Source organism: Pseudophryne corroboree, chromosome 5, assembly GCF_028390025.1.
Source record: "Pseudophryne corroboree isolate aPseCor3 chromosome 5, aPseCor3.hap2, whole genome shotgun sequence".
Lineage (NCBI taxonomy): Eukaryota > Metazoa > Chordata > Amphibia > Anura > Myobatrachidae > Pseudophryne > Pseudophryne corroboree.
The window spans coordinates 181924202-181940812 of NC_086448.1; the positions used below are offsets into that span (position 1 = coordinate 181924202).

Below are 16611 nucleotides of genomic sequence, written 5' to 3' on the forward strand. Positions count from 1 at the left end.
TAGGATCATTGCAAAGTGAGGCAGCATCATTAACAAATCACACAACATTTTCTGTGAATCTGTTTTGGCATCTCATCTCGTCATGCATTTCATGGATTGTATGTAGTATGTTGGTGGGTCTCGTGGTACTTTCCGTGGACATATAAGCAAGCAGGCTTGCGTGGAATGGGTGGAATTCAGTGTATTAATGTTGACTGATGCAGAATAGTCAGTTTTATATATACTAATACTGGTTGGTTACAAGTTATTATACAATGGTTATATGACAGCTGTGGCTGCAAGTGAGTGACGAGCACTGAGGGACGACGCTCAGCACCACCAAACGATATCTACCATACTTGCCTTCTGATCTGCAAATACTTTAGGAGATATTTATCATGAATATATACACAACACACTACCAGACTTCTGTAATAACATCTTAGCACAAGTTAGATTAAGGAAAACAGATAAATAATGAACTGATATCTGTTACATCTGTCACGGATCCTCTAAAACTGTCTGCAGCATATTCTCTGTATGGAAAGCTATTACCTACAGTTGTGAGTTCATTGTAATCTAATCACAGTGTAGGAGGAGAAAATCCATTCTATTCTCTCCCATAGGGAACTTCTAGTGAGCTCTGCAAGAGGAGCAAGTGCCACCACCCTACAATTCCTTCCTGTGACCTCCCGACTCCCAGGACAGTAGAAAAGGTTTCATGTTGGATTTTCGGTTTAAGGAACCTGCTGGGATTAAAAGCTTTGTCCCTACATAACTCAATAACGGACTTTGGGGGAGATTTACCAGAGCTTGCAGAGAGGTAAAGTGGAAAGATAGAAATGGGGTCATTCCGAGTTGATCACTCGCTAGCAACTTTTTGCAGCGCTGCGATCAGGTTAAATCTCTACAAAACTGCGCATGTGTATGCACCACAATGCTCAGGCGCGTCGTACAGGTACAAAGAGGATCGTGCTGGGCGATGGATTTAACGAACAATCCATATGCACAGCCGATCGCAAGGTGACTGACAGAAAGAGGGCACTTATGGGTGTCAACTGACCGTTTTCTGGGAGTTTGGAAAAACGCAGGCGTGTCCAAGCGTTTGTAGGGCGGGTGTCTGACGTCAATTCCGGGACAAAAAAGACTGAAGTGATCGCAGCGGCTGAGTAAGTCCAGAGCTACTCAGAAACTGCAAAAACCTTTTTTGTACCGCTCAGCTGCAAAAGCGTTTGCACCCTTGCAAAGTGAAAATACACTCCCCCCATAGGCGGCGACTATCTGATCGTAGCGCTGCAAAAAGTTGCTAGCGAGCGATCAACTCGTAATGACCCCCAAAGTACTAACCAATCAGCTCCTACCTGGCACTTTATAGGCTGTGTTTGAAAAATAACAGGAGGTGATTGGATGGTACTTTATCTCTTTCTTTTTCCACACTGATTAATAGTGCTAAATTTCCTGACAAAGGAAAAGGTCATATACTTGCCTGAAACCATGGTAGGAAGATGTAGATAATGTAGACAGACTACTGAGCACAGGTTAATAACTAGAGGCTGAAGTTACTTACAGGCAAATTTCTACATGAATCCAAGTACAGAATAAGCAGAGCCGCAGAGAGGCCATCATCCGCCTGATCCTTGTCAGCTTTAATGCTGGTCAGCACCTATATACAAACAACCATGTTCAAACAGCCCTGATAAAAAAAAAAACAATGCACAGAAACAATGGTCCCTACAGAGCACATATGTAAATAGATGTCAATAAACTATATATGTTCATCACAAAAAAATACTATTAGTTTATAATGCATGAGTCACTATCTGTAAATTTACCATTTTGCTTCAAAGCTCCAAGCAGAAGACTGTGTAGGCACATAGGGGTCTATTTACTAAGCCTTGGATGGAGATAAAGTACCAGCCAATCAGCTCCCAACTGTCATGCCACAGGCTGTGTTTGAAAAATGGCAGTTAGAAGCTGATTGGCTGGTACTTTATCTCCATCTGCTTTATCTCCATCCGAGGCTTAGTAAATAGACCCCTTAAGCCCAACACCAACTGGTGTTTATTACATGCATTGTACTAGTATGTTTTATTGTACTGTGTCTAAGGTCATTACACCCACTTCTGCTGTTACTAGCATTTGCTAGCCTTCTAATTTCTGGAACCTATCTACTCAATGCGTTTACCATGGACAAATGCTCTAGGGAAGCCTTTTTACTATGGTTAGAAATGGTTAATGAAATGCCAATGGGTTCCTGGCCTTACAGAAGATAGAGAACATTTCCAAAAGAACAGTACTATTTGCAGTTATATCATACCAAATGTCACTTAGGCCTTACCGCCATGGTGGAGTGGTTTCTCAAATGTTGACCTGGTCTTTTAAATCTGGAGCATGAATAGGTGGAATCATTTGAACAATATTACCCCCTAACTTGTCAGCTGGAATGGTCTATTAAAGTGGGTACTTTTTCTACATATTTTGCAAGAGCAATCTATTTCAAACTCTTCAAGATAAATCACTGTGCACATACCTGGTCCAGGTTCTCGGTAGTGGACTTTGGTGAAAGCCACTCTAGTTTTAAATGAAGCTTTCCAGAAGTAGCTTCATCTAGTGTAAACCACTATAAAAAGATAATAACAAGTTAGAGACTCCACAAAACCCACAAAAAATCCCTTAACTGTAGTGTTGTCTGTTCAGTTATCGGTACAATAAAATCAACTAATTTGTATGTATTTTGGTACATTTTTATTAGCGCATGGAAAAGTAAACTGCATTGTACATTGCACAGAGAAAAGACTGCCTTTCATATTACGCAGTTATAGGCATGAGCTGAGCCTTAAACTACCCAGTTACGTTTCCAATTACCAATTAATCTGGCTCATGGCAACACCTGTTTCAAAAGTGATTCAAAGTAACTTTTGTTCCTCCACTTAAAATAAGTAAAAAATAACATAATTTTAGATGTTTTTCAATGCTACAAAATAAACTGTTATTCCAGAGAAATGAGCATTTTTTGTATAATTCTCTGGAAACAAAAAAATGATTGACATACCTCATCCACCACTCTTTCCTTCTCCACTTCAGCCAAGTCAATCAAAAGACTGGAAGAAAATAGGAACAAGTGAATCTATGGTCACTGTAGAGCAACAGTATAGTTTTTCTGATAATCCGAATATTGAACAAAATGTGTATTTTCTATAAGTTCATTCTTTACCAAGGTATTACATTTTTAGTCAAGTGCATCAGTCGCCGTCACACTTTGGAGGAAGCCATTTTGTGGACTGTACCGATATGCAGCCTATTATATGGTCGGTGGGTATATAAGGTGTGAGATAGGCCGTCTGCACACGTTGCTGTCATGGGTAAAAAAAGGCGATTTATCAGGGTTGCAGAAATGGATGACTATCGGCTTTCGGGCCAAGGGTGGCAGTATGTGTGAAACAGCTCAGTTTGTGAAGTGTTCGCGTTCTGCTGCGGTGAAGGTGTAATGTGACTGGACAAATGGCACCATTTCGAAAAACAGACGTGGAAACTGGTGTGAGGTGGGTGTTGGCTACGAAGGTGCGTGAAGGCGGACTGAGACGCTATAGTGGAGCAGCTCACTGTCAAAATAAACCTGGGGGCTACCAAACGTGTGTCTAAGACAACAGTTCAGCACATCTAGCTGCTGTCCGTGCTGCACATGGCGGTTACTCTGGCTATAACTTGGTGTTCATAATAAAGTGACTCCACCGTGTAATTCTCTAGGTGAATGCTTATGGCACATTCTTATAAATACTGGTTCAGACCCAAAATGTCTGCCCCCTGGTGTACAGTGAAATATATTAACTGTTAGTAGGTGGATTTACCTGCCCAAGAAATCATCTTTGTCTGTGTCTTCATCAAAGAGTTCAATCTCTAGTTCTTGACCTGGATTCTCATGTATCAAAGCCTGGAAAAATTAGACATTTTACAGTGAGCACTTTGAGATGCACCACCTTCTAAGTAAATAGGCTTTTTCTACTTATCTAGCTACTCCTGGAACATCATTCCACAATTATTGAAGGCTGATTGGGTGTATGGTAACGTTTATCTTACATCAGTGAAAAGTCAGAGCTTTTGAGATAAATTACTAAATCTCTGAAGTAACAGAAATACTTTGTAAAGTACTGTACATGACTCTGATTATATGCAATGACAAGGTTAGAGATGCCACAGAAAATACCATGTATGTCATTTGCGCTTTTTGTCCTGTGTCAATGTTCTACAGAAGCTCCAATTTGGAGTTAGGAAGGATTGAGAACGTTCATATAAAAAGACTAATTTTTCTTTTGATGAAGAAGAGAAACCGTGGCGGCAAAAACAATGGGTGGGCGGAAATTAAGCATGCCAAAGAGAAAAAGTTCTGCCATGTCTCTTCTTCAGTATGAGTGGGTATCAACACACATTTGCAAACGGTGATGTTACAAACTTGTGGATGGGAAGACGAGAAGCAATCCTTGCCCCACAGAGGTGGCCTCCTGTAAGAACGTAACTGGTTCTCACAGGAGTGAGGACGTACGTCAGCATCTAGGGACCCTACAGATATATATATACAGACTGGAGTATAGTTTAAAAGGTTAAGGAAAAAATGGCCTTAATAAAATTAGGGAAAAAAGACATGTGTTTTATATATGTATGTAACTATATAGAGTTGCATTAACAAAAACAGCATTCATTTTTAAACAAGTTATTAAAGAGGATCTTAATACAGTTGTGTTCGTGAAAGAAGAAATGTCATTAATTACGAGAGAAAGAAAACATTTGATTCAAACATGGATCTTTCTTTCCATATTCCATACTTTATGGCTGTTCTCATGCGCAGGTACACGCCGGAATTCCAGATTTTGGCAGGGCTCGCTAGCATGTGCATTGGCAGGACTGAGATCTGTGATAAGACTGTCTGCTGGCACAAGTACTAATGTCACACGATATCCATTTAGCTCTTGATAAGTAAAAATATTACTTTATAAAAGGGCAGATTCAATTATCGGTGCAATGAGTCACATGGGCTGTTCCTGTAGGAAAAGTACTATTCGCTTACAGAACTGCAAACAACCCACCCAGAGGCAGCAAATGAACACTTACTTCTGCTTGCACCCTCCAAAGGAAGATTTCCTTAATGTTGTTTCTATTTGTATTGCTCATAGGAGGCTTCTACTTTTACTTTCACTTATGAGACGGCTGTCCTGCTGATAACTGTGGGTAAACTGCCTGACAATTTAATTTTCATACAATAAACCTGGTATAAATATAATCACTATTAAAGGGGCTGTATGGTCTCATCTATTAATCTAATCCATCCAGACCTCCACAAGTTTACATTTTTTGAAGTGGTATCAATCAGTGGTGGCTGCAGCGCTCACACCACATCATGCAGGGGGGAGCGGAATAGCACATATGAACATACGTTCAGTGATGTACTGTATGTAACATGTGCTGGCTGCAGGTCTCCGGGTGGTCTTACAGCTGCTGCTGAACCTGGGACTCCGCATTCAGCATAACGCTCCTCTACTCTCCTGCTAAGCCCGCCCCAGGCTCCCATTGGCTCGTTTTCACAAGAGTCCGGGGGCGAGCTTTGAAGGAGAGTAGAATCGAATGCAGAATCCTGGGTTCAGTGGCGGATGGAAGACAGGCAACGCTGCTGATCCCCGGACACCTGCATCCAGCACATATGTTACATACATGTATGTATGTTCATATGTGCTATCCTGCTCCCCTCTGCATGATGTGCTGTGAGCTGCAGCCGCCACTGGGTATCAATACAAGCATGAATGTCTGATGCAGTAACAGACTGCTACACGCATTAACATCTACCTACATTAACTACAACAAAGAGCTTTACTATGTTTAAACAATAACTATATTTCCTGCTGTGGATCATTATATCGTGACTGCGGTCATTATTTGTTACAGTTCATATATTATATATGATGTTATTTTAATAACTGTATTTTTGATCCCTGTTAAACGCCCGTTAAATTAACGTGTTCACGGGTGTTAACACAAAGAATTAGTGAAAAGTTCAGAGATTTGTGTGTTAATAGGGTCACAGCACCCATTAATACCATAGTTATGTTTTTTTTTGGGGGGGGGGGGGCATCTGTTCCGATACGTAAAAAAATCCTTGCCAATTGCCGGAGGGGGCAAACTGAATATCCCTGGGGATCAATTAAATTACCGCGGCTAACTGAATTCCCCCCCTAATCATTTCCATTATCCTCATGAAATTATTAACGTTACACCTATCCTCTTCTTCCCATGGAAATAGGATCAACGTCACAACAGAAGGCAATATGTATTAGTGATACTCTTTGTAAATGACCCATCAGCACTTTTGTACAGCAGATAGGCTGCATATTTCTTTACCTCATATACTTCATTCCACTTGGGGTTTAGATTTTCTTTGATGACTTTGGTTTGGAAAACCTGATTACCGATCCTGACAACTCCGTATGGGTCAGACTTCCCTTTTACAAGTCCCTTCATGTATGTGTCTTTCCACATTAAGTCTTGAGCTTCTATAAAATGTATCCTTAGAACCCCCTGATAAAAACAAAACAAGAAAATCTGGTATCATGCAACGAACATAAAGATCTGTGTGGAGCAAAGAAATACACAGAACTACATTTATTTTAAAAAACTTGGATTTTAATTACCTACCGGTAAATCCTTTTCTCTTAGTCCATAAGGGATATTAGGGGAATCTAGTACGACGGGTATACATGGGGTCCAAAGGAGCTGGTGCACTTTAAATTTCTTCAACTGGGTGTGCTGGCTCCTCCCCTCTATGCCCCCTCCCACAGACAGTTATAAGTAAAATAGTGCCCGAAGGAGAAATTACATACTTGAGAGAAGGAACATAACAATAAGTGTGGTGAGATTTACACACCAGCACACCATAACATAACCGGGCCAGCAACGGCTGGCAACAGGAACAGCAACAGCTGAACAGGTAACACATAACAGAGAACCTGCAGAAAGTCACCGCACAGAGGCCTTTTGGATAGTAAGCCTAAGCCAACGAGCAACAGACTGCTTTGAAGCAGGGCAACCCTTTTTCTGCGCATCATACAGCACGAACAAGGAATCTGTCTTTCTGATCCGAGCCGTCCTCTTGACAGAGATTTTCACGGCTCACACTGCATCCAATGCCTCCGGAGGGGCAGAAGTGCCAGAACTGGACGGAATCACAATAGGTTGATTCAAGTGAAACGCGGAGACCACCTTCGGCAGGAACTGTTGTCTGGACCGGAGCTCCGCTCTGTTCTCGTAAAAGGCCAAGTAGGGACTTTTACACGATAAGACCCCAATTCTGAGACATGTCTAGCAGAAGCCAGGGCCAGTAATATCACCATCTTCCATGTGAGGTACTTGTCTTCTACCGCCAGCAGAGGTTCAAACCAGGAGGACTGTAGAAAGCGTAACACCACATCCAAATCCCAAGGTGCCGTAGGCGGCACAAACGGAGGTTGTATGTGAAGCACCCCTTGCAAGAACGTCTGAACTTCTGGCAGGATAGCCAGCTTCTTCTGGAAAAAGACGGAAAGAGCTGAAATCTGGACCTTAATGGATCCAAGACGTAAGCCTTTATCCACTCCAGCCTGCAGGAAATTAAGGAATCTTCCCAAGTGGATGTCTGCAGATGGATATGTGCGTTCCTCACACCAGGAGACATATCTCCGCCAAATATGATGATAGTGTTTTGACGTCACAGGTTTTCTGGCTTGCTTTTTGAGAAGCCCTTTGTGAGCTAGGATGTTCCGCTCAACTGCCATGCCGTCAAACGAAGCCGCTGTAATTCCGGGTCCTTGCTGAAGAAGATCCCTTCTTAGTGGCAGAGGCAAAGGGTCTTCTATGGACACCTTGGGATGAGCACCCTTGGGATCAACAGAATCTGAGTAAATAGGTAGACCAGCTGGTAAGGCCAAGGCGACGTCAGCGCCTCCACTGCGCTTGCCTGAGGGTCTCTGGTTCGCAAGCAGTAGCAGTGAAGCTTCTTGTTGAGGCAAGATGCCATCATATCGATCTGTGGACATCCCCACCTGTCGACGATCTTCTGAAACACCTGAGGGTGCAATACCCACTCCCTCGGGTGGAGATAGTGGCGACTCAGGAAGTCCGCTTCCCAGTTGTCCACTCCAGGAATGAAAATTGCGGACAGTGTTTTTGCATTTCTTTCCGCCCAGAAAAGTATTTTTGACACTTCTTGCATGCAGGCCTTGCCTTTTGTTCCTCCTTGTCGATTGATGTATGCCACCGCCGTGGCGTTGTGCGACTGAACCTGAATCGCCTGATCCCGGAGTAGAGGGGAGGCCTGAATCAGAGCATTGTAGACAGCCCGAAGTTCCAGTATGTTGATCGGAAGTAGGGCCGCTTGGGTAGACCACCTGCCCTGGAACTGCGCCCCCTGGGTGACAGTTCCCCACCCTCTCAGACTCGCATACGTCGTGAGGAGGATACAATACTGAATCCCGAAGCGTCGACCCTCCAGCAGGTTGGAAGACTGTAGCCACCACAGGAGTGAAATCCTGGCCTGGGGTGACAGCCGAATCATCCGATGCATCTGAAGATGTGAACCGGACCACTTGTTCAGGATGTCCAATTGGAAGGGTCTGGCATGGAACCTTCCGAACTGTATCACCTCGTACGAGGCCACCATCTTTTCCAACAATTTTATGCAAAGATGAATGGAAACTCGAGCAGGTCGGAGAACCGTGCAAACCATTTCTTGAAGTGTTCTCACTTTGTCCTCTGGGAGGAATACTCTCTGAGCTACAGTATCCAGTAGCATACCCAGAAACAGGAGCCGCTGAGACAGCTCCAGATGGGACTTCTGTAGATTGAGGATCCACCCGTGGTGAGACAGAAGTTGGATAGTGCGATCTATATTGAGCAGTAGAAGCTCTCTGGAACTCATTTATCAGGAGATCGTCCAGGTAAGGGACAATGTTGACCCCCTGGAATCTGAGCTGAAACATCATTTCCGCCATCACCTTCGCGAACACCCTCAGATCTGTAGACAGGCCGAAGGGTAATGCCTGAAACTGGTAGTGATCGTTCAGTAGGGCGAACCGCAGATAGGCCTGATGAGGAGGCCACATTGGGATATGGAGGTAAGCGTCCTTGATATCCAGGGACACTAGGAATTCCTATTGTTCCAGGCCTGCGATCACAGCTCTCAAGGATTCCATCTTGAATTTGAAAACCTTCAGGTAAGGATTCAAGGACTTCAGATTCAAAATGGGTCTCACAGACCAGTCTGGCTTTGGCACTACGAACAGACTGGAGTCGTAACCTTGTCCTTGCTGTAGCAGGGATACTGGAACAATGACCTGGGACTGGACCAACTTGTCGATGGCCAGTAGGAGCGTAACACGAGTATTTTCCAAAGCTGACAAGCTTACTTTGAAAAAATTGTTGAGGAGGAGCACCGTCAAACTCCAGCTTGTAACCCTGAGAGATAAGGTCCCTTACCCAGGCATCTTGGCAGGAACAGTCCCAGATGTGGTTGTAGTGACGTAACTGAGCTTCCAATGCAAGATCCCCTCGGGGTGGGTGGGCACAGTCATGCCGAAATCTTTGTGGAAGCTGAACTGGTGCTCTGTTCCTGAGAGCCGGCAACGACTGGTTTCTTATGCTTACTTCTGGAGCCTCTAGCTGCGTTGGAGGCACCCCTGGCCCTAGATGAAAATCTGGAGGACCGAAAGGACTGAGTAGACGGTCCCGGGTAGGCACGCATAGCAGGCGGAGCCCCCGAAGGGAGAAACTTGAATTTGCCAGCAGTAGCTTTGGAGATCCATACGTCCAATTCACCTCCAAATAGCCATTCACCTGTGAAGGGAAGAGATTCCACATTATGTTTGGAGTCAGCGTCTGCAATCCACTGACGCAACCATATGGCTCTGCATGCAGATACAGCCATAGCAGTGGTCCTAGCATTAATATTGCCAATCTCTTAAAGGGAGACACAGAAAACTCTTGCCATGTCCTGAATGTGTTTTAAGGATAGTTACAGTAGTAACGAAGGTCATATCACCCGAAAGACCCTCCTGAATTTGAGTAGCGCACATATGAATTGCATGTGTCATCCAGCAACCTGCAATGACCGGTCTTTGAGCTACACCTACAGCAGTGTAGATGGATTTCAGAGTGGTCTCAATTTTCCTAAACCCCCCGGGTCCTTTACCGTAAAGGAGCCGGGAGCTGGGAGCACCGCCTTTTTAGAGAGGCGAGAGACTGAGACGTTTACTGCTGGAGATTCTTCCCAGAATTTCCTGCCTTCAGAGGCAAAGGGGAAGGTATGCAAAAACCTTTTCTGATATTTTTTTTCTGGATTTTTCCAGGCTAATTTAAATAAATCATCCAATTCCTTGGAATCAGGAAATGTGAGGAGGAAAAATAATATTTTAAACCTACCGGTAAATCTTTTTCTCCTGGTCCGTAGAGGATGCTGGGGACTCCGTAAGGACCATGGGGTATAGACGGTCTCCGCAGGAGACATGGGCACTATAAAGAATTTCAGAATGGGTGTGCACTGGCTCCTCCCTCTATGCCCCTCCTCCAGACCTCAGTTAGAGAAACTGTGCCCAGAGGAGATGGACAATACGAGGAAAGGATTTTGTTAATCTAAGGGCATGGGGGGTAATTCCAAGTCGATCGCAGCAGGAAATTTTTTAGCAGTTGGGCAAAACCATGTGCACTGCAGGGGGAGCAGATATAACATGTGCAGAGAGAGTTAGATTCGGGTGTGGTGAGTTCAATCTGCAATCTAAATTGCAGTGTAAAAATAAAGCAGCCAGTATTTACCCTGCACAGAAACAATATAACCCACCCAAATCTAACTCTCTCTGCACATGTTATATCTGCCTCCCCTGCAGTGCACATGGTTTTGCCCAACTGCTAAAAAATTTCCTGCTGCGATCAACTTGGAATTACCCCCAAGATTCATACCAGTCCACACCATCCACACCGTATAACCTGGAATATACGCAACCAGTAAACAGTATGAACAAAACAGTATCAGCTAAAGACTGATCTCAACTGTAACATAACCCTTATGTAAGCAACAACTATATACTAGCCTTGCAGATTTTGTCCGCACTGGGACGGGCGCCCAGCATCCTCTACGGACTAGGAGAAAAAGATTTACCGGTAGGTTTAAAATCTTATTTTCTCTTACGTCCTAGAGGATGCTGGGGACTCCGTAAGGACCATGGGGTTTATACCAAAGCTCCAGACCGGGCGGGAGAGTGCGGACGACTCTGCAGCACCGACTGAGCATACGCAAGGTCCTCATCAGCCAGGGTATCAAACTTATAGAACTTTGCAAACGGGTTTGAACCCGACCAGGTAGCTGCTCGGCAAAGCTGTAAAGCCGAGACGCCTTGGGCAGCCGCCCAAGAAGAGCCCACCTTCCTAGTGGAATGGGCCTTTACCGAATTTGGTAACGGCAATCCTGCCGTACAATGAGCCTGCTGAATCGTGTTACAGATCCAGCGAGCAATAGTCTGCTTCGAAGCAGGAGCGCCAACTTTTTTGGCTGCATACAGGATAAACAGTGCTTCTGTTTTCCTAACCCGAGCCGTCCTGGCTACATAGATTTTTAAGGCCCTGACTACATCCAGAGACGTGGAGTCCTCCAAGTCATCCGTAGCCACAGGCACCACAATAGGGTGGTTCATATGAAATGAAGAAACCACCTTAGGCAAAAATTGAGGACGAGTCCTCAACTCAGCCCTATCCACATGGAAAATCAAATAGGGGCTCTTGTGAGACAAGGCCGCCAAGTCAGACACCCGCCTTGCAGATGCCAAGGCCAACAACATGACCACCTTCCAAGTGAGAAATTTTAATTCAACCGTCTGAAGTGGTTCAAACCAGTGAGATTTTAGGAACCGTAATACCACGTTAAGGTCCCATGGTGCCACTGGGGGCACTAAAGGAGGCTGGATATGCAGCACTCCCTTTACAAAAGTCTGGACTTCCGGGAGAGGAGCCAATTCCTTCTGAAAGAAAATAGACAGGGCCGAAATCTGTACCTTAATGGAGCCTAATTTTAGGCCCATATCCACTCCAGTCTGTAGAAAGTGGAGAAAACGGCCCAGATGGAAATCTTCCGTAGGAGCTTTCATGGCTTCACACCAAGATACATACTTCCTCCTGATACGGTGATAATGTTTTGCCGTCACCTCCTTCCTAGCCTTTATCAGAGTAGGGATGACTTCCTCTGGAATACCTTTCCCAGCTAGGATTCGGCGTTCAACCGCCATGCCGTCAAACGTAACCGCGGTAAGTTTTGGAACACGCAGGGCCCCTGTTGCAACAGGTCCTCCCTGAGAGGAAGAGGCCATGGATCTTCTGTGAGCATCTCCTGAAGATCTGAATACCAGGCCCTTCGAGGCCAATCTGGGACAATGAGTATGGTTTTTACTCTTTGTTGTCTTATGATTCTCAATATTTTTGAGATGAGAGGAAGAGGGAGGAATACATAGACCGGCTGAAACACCCATGGTGTCACCAGGGCGTCCACCGCTACTGCCTGAGGGTCCCTTGACCTGGCACAATACCCCCGAAGCTTCTTGTTGAGGCGGGCTGCCATCATGTCTATGTGAGGAATTCCCCAAAGACTTATCTCTGTAAAAACTCCTGGATGAAACCTGCCGAAGGGGATGGCCTCGTAGGCTGCCACCATTTTCCCCAGAACACGAGTGCATTGATGAACAGACACTCTTTTTGGTTTTAGCAGGTCTCTGACCATGTTCTGGAGGTCCCGGGCTTTTTCTATCGGGAGAAAAACCCTCTTCTGATCCGTGTCTAGAATCATGCCTAGGAATGATAGTCGAGTCGTTGGAATCAATTGTGACTTTGGCAGATTTAGAATCCAACCGTGTTGTTGCAGCACTCTCAGGGAGAGTGACATGCTCCTCTGCAATTGATCTCTCGATCTTGCTTTTATCAAGAGATCGTCCAAGTACGGGATAATTGTGACTCCCTGCCTGTGCAGGAGCACCATCATCTCCGCCATCACCTTGGTAAAAATCCTCGGGGCCGTGGAAAGCCCAAACGGCAACGTCTGAAACTGGTAATGAGAGTCCTGTACAGCGAATCTCAGATACGCCTGATGAGGAGGATATATGAGAACATGAAGGTATGCATCCTTTATGTCGAGTGACACCATAAAATCCCCCCCTTCCAGACTGGAGATCACAGCCCGGAGCGATTCCATCTTGAATTTGAACTTTTTCAAGTACAGGTTTAGGGATTTTAGATTTAAAATGGGTCTGACCGAACCATCCGGCTTCGGGACCACGAACAGGGTTGAATAGTAACCTTTTCCCTGTTGGACTAGGGGAACCCTGACAACCACTTGCTGTTGACACAGCTTTTGAATTGCAGCTAACACTACTTCCCTCTCTGGGAGAGAAGCTGGCAAGGCCGACTTGAAAAATCGGCGAGGGGGCACCTCTTTGAATTCCAGTTTGTAACCCCGGGATACAATATCCATCACCCAAGGATCCACGTCTGACAGAACCCAGACCTGGCTGAAGAGTCAAAGACGTGCCCCCACCGGCGCGGACTCCCTCAGTGGAGCCCCAGCGTCATACGGTGGATTTAGTAGAAGCCGGGGAGGACTTCTGCTCCTGGGAACTACCAGGAGCAGGTGCTCTCTTCCCTCTACCCTTACCTCTGGCGAGGAAAGATGAGCCCTGACCTCTTCTGGACTTATGCGACCGAAAGGACTGCATCTGATATTGTGGAGTTTTCTTTTGCTGTGGGGGAACATACGGCAAAAAGGTAGATTTACCCGCGGTAGCTGTGGCAACCAGGTCCGCGAGACCTTCCCCAAATAAAACTTCACCTTTGTATGGCAAAACCTCCATATGCTTCTTTGAGTCGGCATCACCCGTCCATTGGCGGGTCCACAGGGCTCGCTTAGCAGAAATCGCCATGGCGTTGGCTCTCGAACCTAGCAGCCCAACGTCTCTTTGAGCGTCCCTCATATATAAGACTGCGTCTTTAGTGTGACCTAAGGTCAATAAAATGGTATCCCTGTCTAGGGTATCAAGGTCAGCTGACAAGGTATCTGTCCAAGCTGCAACTGCACTACATACCCATGCCGATGCAATTGCCGGTCTGAGTAAAGCACCCATATGCGCATAGATTTTAAAGTAGTTTCCTGTCTGCGATCAGCAGGATCCTTGAGGGCTGCCGTGTCCGGAGACGGTAGCGCCACCTTCTTGGACAGGCGCGTTAAAGCCTTGTCCACCCTGGGTGAGGAAACCCAACGTACCCTGTCCTGTGCAGGGAAAGGATACGCCATAAGAATCCTCTTGGGAATCTGCAGTTTTTTGTCTGGAGTTTCCCAAGCTTTTTCAAACAACTCGTTCAGCTCATGAGATGGGGGAAAGGTTACCTCAGGTTTCTTTTCCTTATACATGCGCACCCTCGTGTCGGGGACCGAGGGGTCATCTGTGATATGCAAAACATCTTTTATTGCCATAATCATATAATGAATACTTTTGGCCACCCTTGGGTGTAACCTCGCATCATCGTAGTCGACACTGGAGTCAGAATCCGTGTCGGTATCAGTGTCTGCTATTTGGGATAAGGGACGTTTTTGAGACCCAGAAGGGCCCTGTGACCCAGTCGAAGCCGAGGATCGACTCCCTGCTTTTCCCCTGGACTCTGCTTTGTCCAATCTCTTATGTAATAAGGTCACATTTGCATTTAAAACATTCCACATGTCCATCCAATCATGAGTCGGCGTTGCCGACGGAGACACCACAATCATCTGCTCCACCTCCTCCTTAGCTGAGCCTTCCGCATCAGACATGCCGACACACTCGTATCGACACCCCCACACACACAGGGATATAGTTATAAGGAGACAGTTCCCCAATAAGGCCCTTTGGAGAGACAGAGAGAAAGTATGCCAGCACACACCGAGCGCCAACTGACACTGGAAACAATCTCCCAGATAATAGCGCTTTTATATTAATTTACTGTGTAACACACTCACTGCGCCTTACAAGTGCCCCCCCTCCTCTTTTCAGCCCTGTGTCACCGTGTTCAGCAGGGGAGAGACCGAGGAGCCAGCTTCTCTGCAGATCTCTGTGGAGAAAATGGCGCTGGTTAGTGCTGAGGGACCAAGCTCCGCCCCCTCCAGCGGCGGGCTTCGGTCCCGCTCAAAGTATCACAAAACTGGCGGGGGATTTATAGAATTACTGCCTCCGCAGCCTCTAATCTTATAAATGCCAGATTTAGAGGTGTTTATTGCTGCCCAGGGCGCCCCCCCTGCGCCCTGCACCCATCAGTGCCTGCTAGTGTGTGTAGTGTGTGGGAGGATATGAAGTCTTCTGCCGCCTTTGAAGTCTTCTTTTCTTTTTATACTCACCCGGCTTCTATCTTCCGGCTCTGCGAGGAGGACGGCGGCGCGGTTCTGGGACGAACAGCGAGGGAAGACCTGCGTTCCGACCCCCTCTGGAGCTAATGGTGTCCAGTAGCCTAAGAAGCAGAGCCTATCACTTAAGTAGGTCTGCTTCTCTCTCCTCAGTCCCATGATGCAGGGATCCACATCATCCTGTACATCATTATCAGAATCTGATAGGATTGCAGGTAAAGCACATTTTTGTGCACCTGTAGTAGACAGGGGGGGATGGGAAACATCAGCCTTGGCAGCTAGGTTAGCTACTGCTTGTTGCAGTTCTTGTATTTTATTGGCATTGGCAGTGAGTTGAGATGACATATCAGGCATCATAGTTTTGATAGCCCCCAGCCAGAAGGGCTCTTGACTCTCCTCCACATTGTTATCAGCATTTTGTGATGACTGACTACACTGCTCACATGATACGGAGCTAGGTGAAATAGGGGAGAATCTGGCATTACATACACTGCATAACTTCTGTTTCACCATTATGAAATACACATACAATACACATACAACACAGACTGATTACAATACAAGCCTGCACTATTGCATGTGAGAGGAGACACAGAAAAGGACACCAGCGCACCCAGCGCTGCACAGCCCCAGTGAGGCTGTCAGCGTTTTATGTATTTATATATAACAGTGATACTGTCTGTACATATAATTCCCCAGAGGAAAGTAAACTGTGCACCAATAGCGGCTCTCCCCCTCTACACCCGGTACCAGTGATCCAGCATGTGAATGTTTGGAGGAGCTGTATGAATGAGGCTGTTGCTGATGCAGAGGAAGGCGCCAAAATGCCGCTGAGCCCACTCTGATGTAGCTCCGCCCCCCGTAATGGCGCCAGAGCTACTAATAATGTTTATACTGGCTATGTCTCCAACACCATTTGTAGCCTTACATAAATGTTTGGTACAATATCTCCAGCCAGTCTCACGCAGGGGCTCCAGCGGGTCCCCCCCGGGAGGGATCCGTATGCCTCACACATGCCTCTGCAATGAACCGGGGGACCCCCCTAGCGGGGCCCCCGGTATGTACTCACCACCGACGATCACATTCAGGCTTTGTTAGGGGTGTGCGGCATGCTGCGACTGCAACCGCTAATGCACAGTGCCCCACTGAACAAACAGCCCCTCAGGATGGTGGTCCTGTGGCGGGGAAGCGGCTCTGCACCTCATGAGGCC

The 16611-nt window shown here is 46.1% G+C and overlaps 1 protein-coding gene across 5 annotated transcripts in view; it reads right to left on the bottom strand.

The window, feature by feature from the left end:
- ESYT2 (extended synaptotagmin 2) overlaps positions 1-16611 on the bottom strand; it is a 269954-nt gene that overhangs the window by 62701 nt on the left and 190642 nt on the right. For all 5 annotated transcript variants that reach the window (XM_063921918.1, XM_063921916.1, XM_063921915.1 and 2 more), the window contains exons 9-13: positions 6367-6543; positions 3828-3910; positions 3032-3080; positions 2510-2599; positions 1547-1642 (exon numbers count right to left, since the gene is read on the bottom strand). In XM_063921918.1, coding sequence (XP_063777988.1) covers positions 1547-1642; positions 2510-2599; positions 3032-3080; positions 3828-3910; positions 6367-6543 — 495 coding nt within the window. The remainder of the gene's footprint in view (positions 1-1546; positions 1643-2509; positions 2600-3031; positions 3081-3827; positions 3911-6366; positions 6544-16611) is intronic.